Below are 16789 nucleotides of genomic sequence, written 5' to 3'. Positions count from 1 at the left end.
CACGGTCGGAAGGAAGGTGTGAGCGTCACTGCGCTGGCAGACACCAAGGAGTCAGCCCGCTGCACCTTCGGTGGAAGCACCGATGCCGGAGCTCTGCTAAAAAGCCACCGGGAGCTGACTGACGGCACCTCCCGCCGCTCTCCCCGGTGGCCGTCGATGCCCGCCCCGCGCGTGGCCCCGCGCGTCTGGAACCTTCCCTGGCCTTTGGGGATGAGTTGCGGGGGCAGCAGGCGGGCACGGCCAAGCAGAGCCGGAGCAGCACCTCTGCCAGGCTGGCCAAACGGTGGCTGCGCCGCGCCGAGGGGGCTCTTCCGCCGGGCCGCGGGCCGGGCACCTCGGCCGTCAGGGGAGCAGGACCCACCTACAGCGCTCGCCTTCCGCCGGGCACCGACGCGGCTCCACCGGTCCCCGCCGAGCCAGGGCCGGCCGGGAGAAGGAAGGCGCCCGCCCCCTCCGCCGGCCCGCCGGGAGCCCCGGCTCCCGTTTCACCGGGGAGGGGGCAAGACCGAGGCGGCGAGGGGCGCGGCGACCCCCGGGCCGCCGCCGGGAGAGCGCTGCAGGGCGGGGCGCCGCCGCGTGCCCCGCGCCTCGCCGCGCCCCGGCGGCTCGCGCCGGGCGCGGCCCCGCGCCGCTCCCGCCCGGCCGCTCGCGCGCGGGCCGGGGGGCGAGGCCGGGCGCGGCGCCGCCGATTCCCGCCGGGCCCCTGCGGCGGCGCGGGCGGGGCGCGCGGCCGGTGCCGCCGGGTGACGTGCAGGGCGCGCGGTGGCAGCACCTCCCCGCGCGCGGCTTAAAAAGAAGAAGAAAAGAGGGAGCGAAACATGAGAGCCCTAGTGAGCCGCAGCCGCCGCCGGCAGCAGCGGAGGGGGCATCGCCCGGCCCGGCCGCCGCCGCCGCCGTCCCACCGCGGGGACACCCTTCCTATGGGACGACAAGTGAAGGGCTGCCGCCGCCCGCTGCCCGGCCCGCCCCGAGCCTCGGCGCCTCGGCGCGGCAGCGGCAGCTGCTAAACCTGTGCCACTTGCACAACTTCGCCGGCCCCGAGCATCCTCCCGCCGCGCCGCCGAGCCGGGGCTCGGGGGGCTTCTTCCCCCGTCCCTGCCTTTTTGGGGGTGACCGAAGTGCTTTTCCTCCGCAGGCGTTTCAGCTGCTACTGTTATTATTCTCCTCCAGACTTTCCCCTTCTGGGGGAGGGAGGTGGTTTCCTGATCCGAAGTGCAAAGAAAAGTCAGTGGGATTCCCCTCCTTCTCCCCCCACCCCCCTTTTTTGGGTGCATTCACACGCTCCCTCAGGCATGATGCTCAAGATGCTGCCGTTTAAGCTGCTGCTGGTGGCCGTGGTTCTGTGCTTCTTCGAGGGGGATGCCAAGTTTGGGGAGAGCGGCGCCCGGAGGAGAAGGTGCCTCAACGGGACCCCGCCGAGGCGGCTGAAGAAGCGCGACCGGCGGGTGCTGTCCCCGGAGGCCCCGGGCGGCGGGGAGGCGATGTGCCGCGGCCTCTACCCCCGCCTGTCCTGCTGCTCCCGCACTGAGGCGCAGGGGCTGCTGCACGCCGAGGCGAAGGTAGGCACCACCTAAGGCTGCTTTGGGGGTTGGGGGAGGTTTGGGGCTTTGCTTTTTCTTTTTTTTTTTTTTTCGCGTGGAGCCCGCGCACCAGCCGCTAACCTGCTGCGTTCCCCTGCGGGGGGATGCAGCGGCGGGGGGCGAGCGTTTCTGCCTGGGAGGTGAGGGCGAAGCCGAAACATGACACTGGTGCTGATTTATTTCCTCGGGAGTCGCGGGGAGCCCGGCTGCAGATCCGCTGCCCTGGAGGGGACGGGCGCTCCGCGGGGAGAGCGCTACGCTGGCCGACGGGTGTGCGTGGAAGTTACTTTTTGTCCCCAGCGCCAGAGCTTCTGGCCGTGGCTGCGGCCCCGGCCCCCGGCCCCGGCCCCGGCCCCGGCCTCCTCCCGGGGCGCCGCGGTGGCCCGGTGCAGCGGGGCCGGGCCGCCCGCAGGTACCGCTGCCCGGGCGCGGCTCCGGGGAAAGGTGGAGGAGCTGGACGGGCTTTGGCTGCCGTGCGGGCACTGGCAGCAGTGGGGCTGTACACTCACTTGGCGGTGGTTTCCGGTTTATTTTTCTGGGGTGAAAAATCTTGTCCGGTTTGCTCCACGTGTTTAGTCAGGAAGGTTTTTGGATAGTCGATGGTGCCGGTGTACCAAGGCTCTGTGATCTCCAGCCTCCTCGGGGCCCATGTATGACTCGCGATTACGTGTATCGGCTGCGAAAGACCCCCGAAGTTTCTGCCTTAGGACCCTGGTCTAACAGTTCTCGCTCATGACCGGCTCCTCACACAAGGTGCCGTGAGATAGTCTTCCTTTTGACATTACCTGGCAGCCTCTCTGCCCAATTTCAAGCTGCGGTCAAGTGCAGGGAAGCACCTCCTCTGCTCACCGATTTCTTGAAATTGTCAGTTCTCTGCGTCCTTTAGCAAGTTAAATTCTGCTTATCAGCCTGTTGCTTAGCTTTTCAAACGCGTTGGTACCTAAGCCTGCAGGACCGTGTTGGATAAGCTCTGCTGTGATGACCAGTGCTGCATCCAGGGGTACGCACAGGGAGGGAAATTGCTGAATAATGTCATTAAGAATCCCTGCACGTGAAATAAACAATCAGGTGTCTTTTTATTTTTTCTTTTCTGTTTTTTTTTTTTCATCCTGGTTTAGGTTTAATTAAGAATTCCTCAGTTACAACTCTGTAGTTGTCAAGGTCTGAGAGACTCTTGGAAAACTTGTGTTTCAGTCTTGCTGGCCCAAGCATAATAAAAAAAAAATGCCCAGCCTGAATCGAATTTTTATGCTCAGTTCACGGTAGATTTCACTCCATTCTCATGTAAACAGCTTCTACGAATCAACATATGTGTCTGGGTGGTATCTCTCACTTTGTTTTGTAACAAAAAGCCATATTGCATCATTTAATTTGCTCAAGTCATGCAAATAGGAAAAAATCAATAGGACAAAAAGGGGTCGACTTATCCTCCTCCCCACTAAACTGCTGCCCACACACAGAGTCCTGTTGCTTATGGCAAAAGAATAACAACAACACCATTGTGTTTGTTAGTTGGTTCACTAATGGGTGAAACTGGAGAACATCATTCTCCTTCAGTCCCCAGCTCTGTCCAAATGTTCATGCCTTTTGAGGGAGCATTTGTCCTACCCCCTCTATTCCCAGATGAGTGAGAACTGTCTTACTGCAGGTTTTCAGCTGCAGATCTCTCTTTATTCATACCATATGCAGCAGCAGTTTGAGATTCAAGGCAGATATATTTCTTCATGTTGTCTAGAGACAGTGTCATTAAGCTCCTGTGTGATAATTGAATTAAACTATAAACTAACCACACACAGATAACCTGAAAGATCTAGCTGGAAAAAAAGAAAAAAGAAAAAAAAAAAAAGGACTGGAAAATATGTCCTTAATTCACCCTGTTTGCAATGTCTTGGTGGCATATATGCTACCAAGATTATTCAATGCTTGGAGACCCTTGTAGTAAGTGTCTTAATGCAGTAAATTAGAAGTTGAATTTTGGTTAGTTTTCAATCTCCAGGCAGCTGAAGGGTTTATTCTCTTCTTACTATTCCTTGAAAATATCTTTTAATTCCCTTTGGGTTATTTTTTTACTAACACTACTAAAAACCTGATATAAATGTGAGGAATTGACCATATATGCCACAGTAGCTATTTCTGAGCTGTTGAACCTGGGGTTTTTTTTAAATATAAATCACACTTTTTAAGGAATATTATTTTACAGCATTTTAAAATCAGACTGCTTTTCACCAAAGATTAACATTTATGAGACTCGCAAATCTACTTTATCGTATCCATATATGTTTAGAAAAAATGTCAAAACATATGTCATTTACACTTGACAGAATGAGGCGGTCATTCCATAAAAGACATGGCAAACTCTTATGGAATACATTTGAACGGAACTTTTCTAAAAGCACATTTTTTAAACTGTGTTCTACTACAGCTCCAAACCCAGCTTTTTTAAACTCCATCATATAGCTATACGAAATCAGAAATCTGAACGCTAGCTTCTTTAAAAAAAAAAAAAAAGAATCGAGCATGCTCAGTAGACATTTTCATAAGAGCTTCTTGGTTAAGATGCTGGGTCTTTGAGAATTTTTGACCAAATATTGATCTGTGTTTATAATGAAAACACTACCATTGCCTGCGGTTTTGGGAACAAAAATGGAGCTACCATATTGAGCAGATACAACATTGGACTGGCTCAAGTAAGATTTTTGCATCCTGTTGTTGACATTTAACTCTTTGTCTTCTAGTTTTCTGCAATATCTCCTTGTTTATGAAGGGCTACTACATCCCAGTCAAACATTGGAATATCAGTTTTTCTAAAAGTTTGCTTACAGCCCAACAGGCAAATAAGTCCTCTCTACCTTGGATGGTTTCACAGCCAAGGCTGTCAAGGAATGGGTGAAAAGTAATTGTTTTCAAGTGTGCCCTTTTACAATCATTTGTTTGCTCTGGCTCTTTCACGAACAAAGGCTATTGTTGAACACATCCAACTAAACAAATAACTCATCTTGGGGTCCCTTTAACAGCTGCCTTAGTACAATGATCTATTTACATATTACCCTAAAATTGAAACCGAACTCTTTAATGACATAATCCAGCACTATAATAAAGAAGAAGCATATGTTCAACCCAACAGCTGAACAATCTCGTAAGCATATGATTTTTAGACATAAATGCTTGTATATCAAATACAGCTTAATGCAATGACTTATTTCACTGTTTGTTTTTTTTCTGTTAACATCCAAATTATACTGCCTTTCTCCAACTAGATATGACAGAGTACACAAAGCAGATGACAATATTCAACGTAAAGAATTTCTGTCTATTGTGTCGTCTTCTGTTTCTTCTTCTTTGCACTATTCTTTTTGTTGATAAACCAATTTAGTATGCTATGCTTTCCTGCGCATTCCAGGATTTATCTTACCTTTAGTCTACCCGTTTTACTTTCATGTGGCTAGAGATTAAAGGATGATCTTACAGATGTTGTAAATTAGTGAGCAGCAGGCATAATCATTATTAGGCATGTTGCAATAAATGTTTGCAAGTTTTACAAATTTTCCAGAGCACAGTTAGTTTAAACCACTGCAGTTTGATGGTTTCACATACAACTTTAAAAATTGAAGCAGGAAATTGGTTTACATTTCTTCAAAAGACCAAAGCCATTGTCAACTTTAAGGTCATTTTCAAAGTAGAGATCCAACAGAAAAAGCTTCAAATAAGTATTTCAGCTTTTGCTTAAAACTGGTTTAATATACTCCAGGATAAATACATTATTGATTTACTGAAATTCAGAATGGAACGGTTGTCCTGTCTCCCAGGCAGGACAGAGTTATACATCAGACCTCACACAGAGCAAATGTTACTACCCTATTTTGCTTGAGCATTCTAAAAGTTAAATAACATTGTACTTGATTTTCAGATAATTGATTGATTCTCTTTCCTTAATCTTCCGATTAGCTATTATATGACCAAGATTCATTCCAGAAATGACATGAGGGGGTGAATTCCTGTGGTTAATTCCTGGATAGCAGCTGCTCAGGGGGATTAGGATCCTTTTGTCTTAACTTTGAGGACTGAAATGTTGGCAAGCATTACTTCTCCTGTATCACCAGGCAATGTCAATTACGTTTTCCACAAGAAACAGTAAATTAGCTTTGCTATCCTGTAATTTTTTTTTTCCCCCTGTTCACAATGCATTCTGGAGTCTTCCAGTAGACGTACAGTTTTCTATCTGCATCACTGTGGAGTTAATTCAATAAATACATTGAATATTTACCTAGTAATACCTCGTGTTTACTTGTACTTCTAAACACACCATCATACTGCTACCACAAGAAAGCCTACTGCCTGAGATCAACTCCCTGATGAAAACATCTGAGACTTTTGCAAAGCAGGTGATACTACTGAATATAGGCAAGTACTTTGAAGAGTCTGTAGTCATGGTGCACTTTCCTTTGGTGGAAACACCAAAATAGGTAATTTCATCCTTACTTTAGGAGAGCTCCCAGCTTCTTGGTGATGTAATGTTCTTAAAAAGTAGCATTTATGGCTAGTGCTTTCGATCATCCCCTATTGGCTTCAGACTTTGTTCTATTTGGCAGACAATGACTTGACTGAATTATACAGGCCACTTCCCATCAGAACCATAGCAGCACAAAATACCAACATCAGGATGCCATCATCCGTTAAGGAAGTCCAGCTAATGCAGAAGATTGCCTCAGCAGTGTGCATTACTGCAAGCATATAATAGTTATATGCTATTATATGAGAATGTAATAGTTGTTCTCTGCTACCTGGATTGCAATCCTAGGCAGTATTAAGTCGAGTTCAAAGTTTTAGTTATTATGTATTTTGGTTATAGTTTATTGTAGTTATCACTATATTTTAAGTTCTTGTCTTCAAGGCATTTCTCCCCAGATCTACCATATCTAGAACAACATCTGAAACTCAAGAAAGAAAACTAAGGTTAACAGTTCTGCTGCTATGGCCCAAATGAACAATCTAGCAAAAAGAATCTAAACTTTTTCAGGAGAGAAGGGGCTGGGGCTGCGGAAAGAATTCCCCAAAGAATTCAGGGCCAATGCAAACCTTTTGCCATACATGCAACATGCAATTAATTTATTACTGTCTTCAAGGTTTTTTTAAAAAAAAAAGACAAACCCTTTCCAAAAGAAGATGTGAGAGAATTATATTCCCAAGAAGGGTCTGAAGAGAGATAATAAACCATACGTGGCAGATGTTAGTCACATTACTTAATTGCAGGTGCTATGAAGCCAAGGATAGTCTGAGAACAGATAGTCTAAAGAACAGAACATTTAATGCATTTAACGATCCTGGCAAATCTGGAGGAATTGTTTTTGAAGCCCATGGCAGCTCTTCCAGAATAAGGGTAGAAGCCAAATGGTGTTCTTCTAATCAGTGGTCCAACTTACACCACTAAACTTTAGTACACATTTCAGATGGCCTTTTCGGTACGACTAAATTTTCCTGGAAAGAGTTTGTCTTCTAAATTAAGGTTCCTTTAAATAGGATTTTGTGTAACTGTACAGGCCATGTATTGTGTAATATTTTGAATACGTATCTGTTTAAAACAATGGAGAGTGCATTTCTCTCAAGTGTTTGAGGTTTATGTAATTATGATCCCTAAATGAAATGCTGAGTTCAGAACTGTGTTATCAAAGTACTGCATCCTAGAAGAGAGCCAACCTATGAGACGGCATACTCGAACATATCAAGAGTCTTCATGCATTGAATAACTTACCAAAAGTAATTTAGATAATTCCCTTCAATGTTATGTTGCAAGGGAATGACATTGGAAAGCCCTTCTACAAATCGACTCAGAGATAGGAACTATAGCAAAACTGTGTCAATATTTTCAAATGCGCTATTTACAAATATTTACAAATTCTACAGAATACAAATATTTACTGCATTAATATTTTTTAATATAAATGTCTTACAGTCTTTGTTCATAACTGCGTTAACAAATAGTAGAGAGAACCTGAGCTTTGTTTTTGGATTGGATCAGATTCAGTCCCTCTCAACTGAGAACACATTTCCCACTACCCGCCATTGGGATGAATGATCAAAAAACAATCCATGTGGTTAATAGATTAACAAAGTGCACTGCATTCAAAGACTAATAAAGACAACTATGCTGTTTTCCATTATTTTTCATGATTTGATGACATTGTGCTCCTTAGGCTCCTGTGTTTACTTAAACACATCATCAATCGTGGTTTTGTGCTTCTTCAAGTACTATGCATAATATATGCTCTTTTTTCAGGACAAAGTCACACTTTCGATATTGAGACAAACAAGATGTTACAAACAAATTCTATTTTTTCCCTTATAAAAAGAAATGTCTGAAAACATACAGCTTTTCCCACCTCCAAGGAGTTTCCATTAGAGAGAGCAAAAAGCAGAGCAGCATTTAAAGCATGAAAAATCCAAGGCACCTGCTGAACTCCACAGCAGTCATTTCAGTAGCCGGACTGCGGTATCGTTCAAGATACACCTATTTAACAAATACCTAGATATGGTTTTCCTGATGTGTTTTGATGGTAGAATTTTAATTTTTAGTCTCTAAATACTTGAATAGGTCACCTTACAAGTTCCGTATTTCTCAATTTCCGTATTACAAGTATTTCTCATAAAAAGAAGTGGGTAGAAGGCCTGCTGCTGTAGCTCCTCCTTATATAAATGATCCCTCTAGTTCAGAGATTGCCTATGTGATTAAGAGATTGCAGGCATGAGTCCATAAAATAACTTGAGTACTATTATACTTATCTGAGAAAGAGAAGCAAGTGCTTAAAATCTCACTGTACTAATAACATATTGCCATTTCATAGTAATAATTGTTGCCCTTCCGAAATGGTAACATGAAACATGATGCATTTATACTAACTGTATTGGTTCGGCTAGTATTATTTATTTCATTAGATCATGCAGGTCTTTTTTGTGTAAGATGGGGAAACAGGTCATATGTTTATTTGTCTCTGGTTTGTGGCTTGCAGATACTTTCTGTTACCAACAACACAGAATGTGCGAAGCTACTGGAGGAAATCAAATGTGCACACTGCTCACCTCACGCTCAGAACCTATTCCACTCACCTGAGAAAGGGGAAACACCTGAAAGAGAACTAACTCTTCCCTACCTGTGCAAAGACTATTGTAAAGAATTCTATTATACTTGCAGAGGTCACATACCAGGTAAAACCTATAACAAAATATGGGGCTGAAGGATGTCTGTTTTGAAATGTTGATATTGCCTGAGCGGTTATAGATCCAGCTCTTCACTAGGTAAAATCCCCATTGATATCCAGGGGATTTTGCCCAAGCAAAGACAGAATATCTCAGGGTCTTCACAGCGGATCTTATGTAGTGAGGTAAATATTTTGAGTGCTTTCTTGCCACCCTCCTATTAAACTCTCCATGAAACACAGGATTGATTGTTGTCAAAGGCACCTGAAACTATTGCCTTTGCTGAAATATTAGTGTGTTCATTCAAATAATGTAAACAAGCAGTTGGCCATCCAAAAGGCTGTTCTAAATGATAGACAGCTTTAAAATGCAAGAAATAAAGGATGCTGGCTGTTTGCTGTAGAATCTAAAAGCTGATGAGTAAGGTGTTTTTTCTGGTTTTGTTACCCTAGAAACTGATGTTTTTTCCACAGGGTTTAAAGCCCATTGAAATCAAAGGGAGCTATTCGATAGACTTCTGTGATCTTTGAATCACTTCCAACATGCTGTTAACAACCAAATTCTTAACTAACCTAACACTTCCTCACTGTAGTCAGTAGAGTTAGCTGAACATAACCAAAACCAGAATTTGACCTGTGTTGTCTAAGGCAGTCACCAAATGTGTGCTATCACTTGTAACTATATCAACAAAAGAACCACAGAAGATGGTTCTTTTAGAAATACTGTCTTAATACACTATTATATTAAATAACATCTTTGGTATTCTCAGTAGTAAATTATTTATATGTTTAAGACTGTCATTTTTAAACTATGCTTTTTTCCCTGTCCAAACACTACTTACAAATAATGCCACACACGAGAAAATAATTAAACTGGTTAAGATTTTTTTTTACTAGCAACACAGACTGGAAAAAAGTTGATAACGATATGAAAAATGAATTTGTGAATAGTCATTTTTGACATATGAACACAGCTTTGTAATATAAACATATTTGAGTAAAGGGGATAGTTTAAGTGGATGAGATTTGGAGGAGGGTTTTTTAATTGCGTGTGTACTTGTTTTCTCTGAAATCCCAAGAGTGCAGGGATTTTTTGCAGCATTCTTTTATTGACTTGAGAAAACATTTTGAATTGACTTACTTTTTCCCTTTACTGTGGTTTAACATGTATCTCAACCCATTCAAATATGAAAATATTATTATTGTCTTTATAAACTAAGAGATGTTTCTAAGGCTTTCTTAAACCAGCTGTTTCTTGCTCTTTATCACATTCCCCAAAGCAAAGCAGAATAGATCACAGTCGCCAAGACTGCCTGCTGAACAGCGATAACAGATTAGATATTCTAAATGTTTGGCCCATATAAGAAGTCAGCACAAAGACTTTTTTTGACATGAGTTTGTAGCTAGTGCAAATGATTAGCATATTCTGCAGAGCAAGTCCCTCATAGTTGTTTTGTGAAATTCTGTGTTTCTGAGGAAACAATTTGTTTAACTGGAAAAAGTGAAAGAGGGAAAAGGGAGAAAGAAGGAGGAGATGGAGGGAGGGAGAGAGAATGAGAAAGGGCTGAGCAGCACAGGAGCTATAGCCACAGGAACCTCACTCCTCAGATCAACATATGTGGTGACGAATGACAAATTTATTTTTCTACAAAGTTTGTGTATATGTAAAACTGCTGAAGTGCATCAAGATGTCAAGTGCTTTTTGTGACCACCCAGGTTGCCTTGAAAGATAACCAGATGAAAGCATAACTTTAGCACTGGACAGAGCACTGTGCTTTGCAGGAAAAGAGCTTACATACTTTAGCGTCAGTTAAAATAGGATTTTTCCTACATCAATCAGATGCTAATAATCATTCTAAATACTTGTTCTGAAAGTGGGTTGTACTAACAAAAAGTTGTTGCATACTTACATCCACCAACAGGGTTAATTTGGAGACTTGACTGGTATATATGGTTGTTGATACCTACACTAGGATTTCCTGAAGGTATTAAGTAAGATTCAGGTCCCTCTTTTTGAGAAGATGGCCTATAGGATTTCAATATAGCTTAATAGTCTTATACATTCTAAAATATAAATAATTAAAATAACAACTTATTTGGGTTTTCTATTTTACTTGTGAGACCCACATATCCATATTAATATTTATTGCAAAAGAAAGAAAAAAATATAAAATGTGGAAGCTATGTTTTCAGCTTAGCCTGGAGGATTAAACAAAGAGTTGGAAATTAACAGGCCCCCAAACCCAAGGTCTCTGGCAATGATTCACTGTGCATTTGTTAAAAAGTCAAATAATTACTCTTCCTCCATTAGGGAGTGCTAATTGTTTCTGAACACCAATACAAAGGAGTTTAAGGAAATTGCTGACTACAAAAATAATTTTATCCCTTAAGTCCTGCACGAATGAGAAATATTATTAGCGATTTAAGACAGTAAGCATCTTTTCTGGAACTGAAATTTTAGCAGTACACATTAACCAAGAAGACTGAGAAATTATACATCAGTTTTTTTCTTGAGTTAGTTCCAGAAATTCATTTATTGTTCTGTGTCTTTTTAAAAAGACAAAAACTCTAGCAGCTTAACTCTTTCGAAGACAGCAGTTTGCTCACCAGTTATTAGTGTATCAGAACTTCCATTGACTTCTTTAGGAATATCCAAAGAAGAAGTGGACCCGATTCTTTATTCAAACAGAATAATAACAATAGCTGTTAGGATTGTATGGATATGTTAACGCAGCAGGGTGTAACGTTTCACAAAGCCTATGAGATTAGAACTTCCCTGCTTCATCCCAGGTGACTGTTTGCATTATTTCTCATCTGATCTTTACTGTAAGCCTCGGTTTAAGTGATTACTGATGGAGACACTGGACTTAAGTGACTTAATGAAATATCTTCAATCAATATGAATTTTAAGTTTTCCAAGATCATAAGAGAAGACTGTCTAATATTTATTATTAATATAGCTAGTAAAGAAAGGCATGGCTGATTCTCCCTTTAGGCATGAGCAGAAACTTGATCCATGCCAGTGGAAGTGACATATTCTAAGGAACAAACCTGTGCCACAGCCACAGTGCGTTCTGCCATCCGAGGACATTGGACAGATTTTGAACTATGTGCTCTCCGTTATTTTCATTTGAAGAAATGGTTTCCAGATGATTGTGGGTGAATTCAGATCCAGGCCCAGATCTGAATCCAGGCATTACCAGAACAGATGCTTGATATGAATTTTTTAACTCCAAACAAGGGCACCCCAGCCCCAAATGCTGGAAATCTAAGAAATTCTGCAACCCACACAACAGTTCCAGAAGTTCCAACATAGTCAACTAATAGTCACAGTCAACGTAGTCAACCTGCAGAAAAATAGTGGTGGCTCATAATGTTGCTACCACTAAGAAGAGCATCAAGGGGATTAACCCTGGCACTACCTGTGTGCAGGTACGCGCAATGTGTGAGTATGAGAAGAGGGCCACTAGTGACTTGAAAACTGGTAGGAAATGATGTGAGCTACCGCTGAATTTATTACATTTTGAAACAATCAGTCTGGAATCACCTCTTTGATTTAGTTTTCACTGAGAGTTGAGAAGAGAGAGGAGAATGTGGGTTTTGTGAACAAATTCACATCTAGCTGTCACAAAAAAAAGAAAACCAAACTAGGAAAATGCTTCTTTTACACAATACCGAATTGTATGCACAAGGTCACAGCAGGAATAAAGCAGGTGAGCCTGATTTCCAGATGCTCTCTAAGCCAGTGTAGGTCTACTCAGATGAGTGGATGATATTCAATACTGTGTGCAGTGCAAACAAGGAAGGGAGTGAATAGGAACTTGACTTGCTGTAAAGACCGGGACAAATGCTACCATGGCATTTCAGTTGTGGAATTTGGTGAAGGTAGGATAGGAAGGAAGATACTGTGTGAGGAATAACTGACCACAAATACAAGTGGAGAGAGGCGGTGAGGATCAGCTGAGAGCAGAAGTTTTCCTTTGAAAAGGCTTGAAACCATGCAACTTATTCCCACAGTTTCTTATAAAGGCGAACACAGAAAGCCTTCACTGTATCTGCCTTAACTGAAAAGTCTGTAGTTTGATTCTTGTTTGCAAGACAGAAAGTTTTAAAAGCATAGAAATGCAAGCCTGTGCAAAATCTGACATGTACAATGCTTAAACATTATGTTTAATCTTCCTTTATGATTTCAGTTTTCTTTGTTAACACAGGCACTGCTCTGTCAACACATACACAGCTGGTAGGAAATTTGTCATGATATGTATGAGTCTTTTAAAATAAAGTTATTACTTATTAGTACAGAAATTCACACAGGACCAAATGTTGCAGTCCTTATTAGGCATAGTTCTCATAGAGGACAGTGACAGAGCTGTATCTGAATAAACTCAGACTGAGCAAAACGATCTTTTTATTTTCTCCAAACAATTCTAGGGCTTAGGGGCACTTGTCAGGGATCATTCTTCTGGACACCGTACAAACACTGAACAAAATGGCAAACTACACTAAAGACCTTACAATCTAAGCACGATAAAGAAAACATTAAATAGCTACAAGCAGATAGGAGAGTAGAAGCAAATGTTTTTCTAAGTCTCTTTAGTGAAGTTGTTAGTATGTTGAATCTAGCATATATAACACAAGCAGATTCTTTTTTGTAAATTACTGTGTTTTTTATAGAACAAAATTTCATCCCTAATACACAGGTGAAACTGTATTTACAGAGGTTACATTCCTTCCAGTAACACAACATTTTAGCAATTTACTGATTTTCATTGTTTAATTCAAACCCCATTTTTTACGAGCATTTCTAAGGAAAATGGAACATAAGCCTTCTCCTTTGTTGGAACCTGCTGATGGTTTTGCTAAAGAGCAAAAGGCAACTGCAGTGCAACATGTACTTAAGTGCATGATAAAATATTTCATAAGGAAAAGGGATTAGTCTTACGTATAAGAAAAGGCATTGCATAAAGCATAGTCAAGTGAGTTTGCATCTGATTGTTACTTGAAATGAACGTGTACCAAGTAAACAATATGATCATAATATGCTCTAATTTTTTCTGACTAAAGATAACATCCAAGCCAAGAGTAGTTTATCTTTAGTAAATAGTAGATGGTATACTTGGAAAATTCTAGAAATTCTTAGAAATTGTACACCTCTAATTTGCTATTGCATTTTCTTGAATGACCCACCGTGCCTAGAGAAATAAATTATTAAAGAAAAAAATGTGTATTCTTAAGTCAAATAATTCAACAGCAAGATTTTAGATTACCTTTGATTTTGGCATTATATCTACAAGCCTTGGAATACTACTCTGTGATTATATCAGAGTTCCTCTTCAGTTGTTCCACTTGAAATCATATCTCCCATTTTCTCCAAATAACTACTATAAATTAAAACCAGCTCCTCAGAGATGATATTTACTGAAGCTCCAAATCATGGTAATTAAACTTTTACACCACAACACACTACCATGTGTTTCCAGATATTATTTTATAGAAACCAAAGGCAGGCTTTGTCATGTTATTTTTCCAATATTTTTAAAGGAAGATGCGTATGAAAAGAAGTATAGTTGGGTGGGAAAGGCTTTCCACTCCACAAAAATTCTGGGATCTAAAAAATTTTCCTATTCCACATAAGGAAGAAATTGAACTCTTTCGAAATTTTCCATGAAGAAAGCCACAGAGAGACCACCCCAGGATAGCTAATAAAGTCGTTGTTAGGACATTTACTTGGGAAATGGGAGACTTAGGGTCAAACTCTTGCCTGACAGATGAGGGGCATTGACCTGAATATTCCTCTTCCTAATGAAACACCCTAATTACAAGACATTGGAGTATAGTGATACAAGGCTTGCTGTCGGTTTCTCTTTTTCATTTAGACCAGAAGTTTGAGTTTGGACCAGCAACATCATGTTAACTAAAATTTTGTCAAAACTGATAATGTTTCTGAAAAAGCTTTGCTTTTAAGAAATTGGCATTTTCCAATGAAACACAGCTGTCCCTGATCAGCTCTTATTGTACATTGTAAGCCAGAGGTTTTATGGCCAAGATCTATGGATTACTGCATTATTCACAAGTGGTAAAGCCATGCATAAATTAGGCCTCTAATTCCAATTAAGTGCTAATTCTGTGTATCGTATAAGTTATGTCCTGGACCATAGTACATCCTAACACAGTATGCCAATAATGCAAAAAGGAATGAAGGTAACTTAAGACATATTATCTTAACAACGTTTTAGTAAAATAGTACATGTATAACTAGCCAAATTCTATCATCTTAGATTTAAGACTAATGATTAAAAACTGGATAGAAATAACTAGAAATAGGTTTGTGGACAGAAGTAGATATTTTTGCTGTTATTAAACATAGTATAATATCAGTAGTGGCAGGGGTTTTCTTCAAAGGCTCTCATTTTACCTACTTGTTTCCCTGGGTCTTTGAACTCCTTCCCATTTTAACCTAAAACCTAAAGACCACTTTTCATCCAAGCCAGCTTAAAGCCAGTTCCAATGCAGCATGAGACATATCCCCCTTTTCAGGGGACAGGGCCTGAAGAAGTAGACCTTGTGATGGGACACTGTGTTCACCCAGTCTAATGCCAGGAGTCAACCAGAGGCCAACTGCATGTCAACATGGTGCAGTTTTCAGCAGTACTTCTCATCTTCTGAGACAACTAATTATTCACCTCTCCAACTGATGTCCTTTGCTGCCAGCATTCCACAAAGTCTTTACTGCATGTCTTTTACCGAAGTCTTCACTGAAATTTTTACTACAAGAAGCCACTTTAAAAAAAAGGTTAAATGAAAGCTGCTCAAGCTATTTTACAGCAGATACTACACTTGATTAATAGGGTTAAAATCAGGGAAAAGTGTATCACAGCCTCAACTCTGAACTTTGTCTCTTGATTTTTTAATGAGTGAACTGTAGTGTCATTTTGAATGAATTGGTATTTTTATTTAAGCACACTGAAAATAAGGTTTAATACAAATACAGATGAATAAACTATAAAAGGTAATACTCAGTTTGTATTTATTCAGAGCAGGCCTTTTTTTCCAGATAGCACTTTGTTTAAAATGACTTCTTTTTCCACTCAATATATAATCTATTTAAAGATCAGTTTGACAGCACAAAACTGCAGACATGACAACACACTAAATATTTGTATGCTCTTTTGCATTTTTAAGGTTTTCTCCAAACTACAGCTGATGAGTTTTGCTTTTACTATGCAAGAAAAGATGGTGGTGTATGCTTTCCAGATTTTCCAAGAAAACAAGTGCGAGGGCCAGCTTCTAACTCCCTGGACCACATGGAAGAATATGACAAAGAGGAAGAGATCAGCAGGTTCATAAAGATAAATGCTGTTTAATCTGAAAAAAAACCCTAGCAAAGCCTGTGGTTTTCACAGTGAAACAGCTCAGTGTGTGCTTATGCTCAGCAGCTGTGTTTTCCAGATGTTACTTTCTTTTGCTGCTGCTAGTGTACGTCAAAAGAGAAAGTTACATTAGCTTCAATATTTCAGTACCATTTGATATTTGCATTGCTGAAAAGGTGTTAGAAACCTGGTTTGATCCACCCTGTGGATCTTGGTTATGGTCCACCCTGTGGATCATACATAGTTTTGGGAAGTCCTTACTACCTGAATTTAATATTACTAAACAACTACAATAAGTTTATTAGTAAAATGTTTATTTCATGATTTTCAATGTATTTCATTCATGTTCTTTTCTTTGTGAAAATAATTAAATTAGATTGTCCCATCATAAGTCATTATTTTTAAATGGGTTTTAGAAGCGAAATTTTGTCAAATTGCTGGAAGGTACCATGTTTATTGTACGGTAGAAATTTTGTGTTTATAAATCGTTCTCTTTTTTTACCAAATTTTTTCTCTCTTATTCCTCTACATTTCAGATCTAAGATGAATTAATTTTCTCTTTCTTGTATACAAACCAAATTTTGCTCAAGTGAAGTTCAAATTGATTTTCAGTATTATCTACTTGCACACATTCAAGGAAATAATTCAT

The 16789-nt window shown here is 40.9% G+C and overlaps 1 protein-coding gene across 1 annotated transcript in view; it reads left to right on the top strand.

Moving 5' to 3' along the window:
- Positions 1-1292: 1292 nt before the first annotated feature.
- The window catches only part of HHIP (hedgehog interacting protein), a 73879-nt gene continuing 58382 nt past the window's right edge, over positions 1293-16789 (top strand). The window contains exons 1-3 of the mRNA XM_072862266.1: positions 1293-1559; positions 8585-8780; positions 15953-16109. Coding sequence (XP_072718367.1) covers positions 1293-1559; positions 8585-8780; positions 15953-16109 — 620 coding nt within the window. The remainder of the gene's footprint in view (positions 1560-8584; positions 8781-15952; positions 16110-16789) is intronic.

Source organism: Ciconia boyciana, chromosome 5 (assembly GCF_034638445.1).
Source record: "Ciconia boyciana chromosome 5, ASM3463844v1, whole genome shotgun sequence".
NCBI classification, from domain to species: Eukaryota; Metazoa; Chordata; class Aves; order Ciconiiformes; family Ciconiidae; genus Ciconia; species Ciconia boyciana.
The sequence above is the reverse complement of the archived record's forward strand: the minus strand, read 5'-3'. Positions and strand labels throughout refer to the sequence as shown.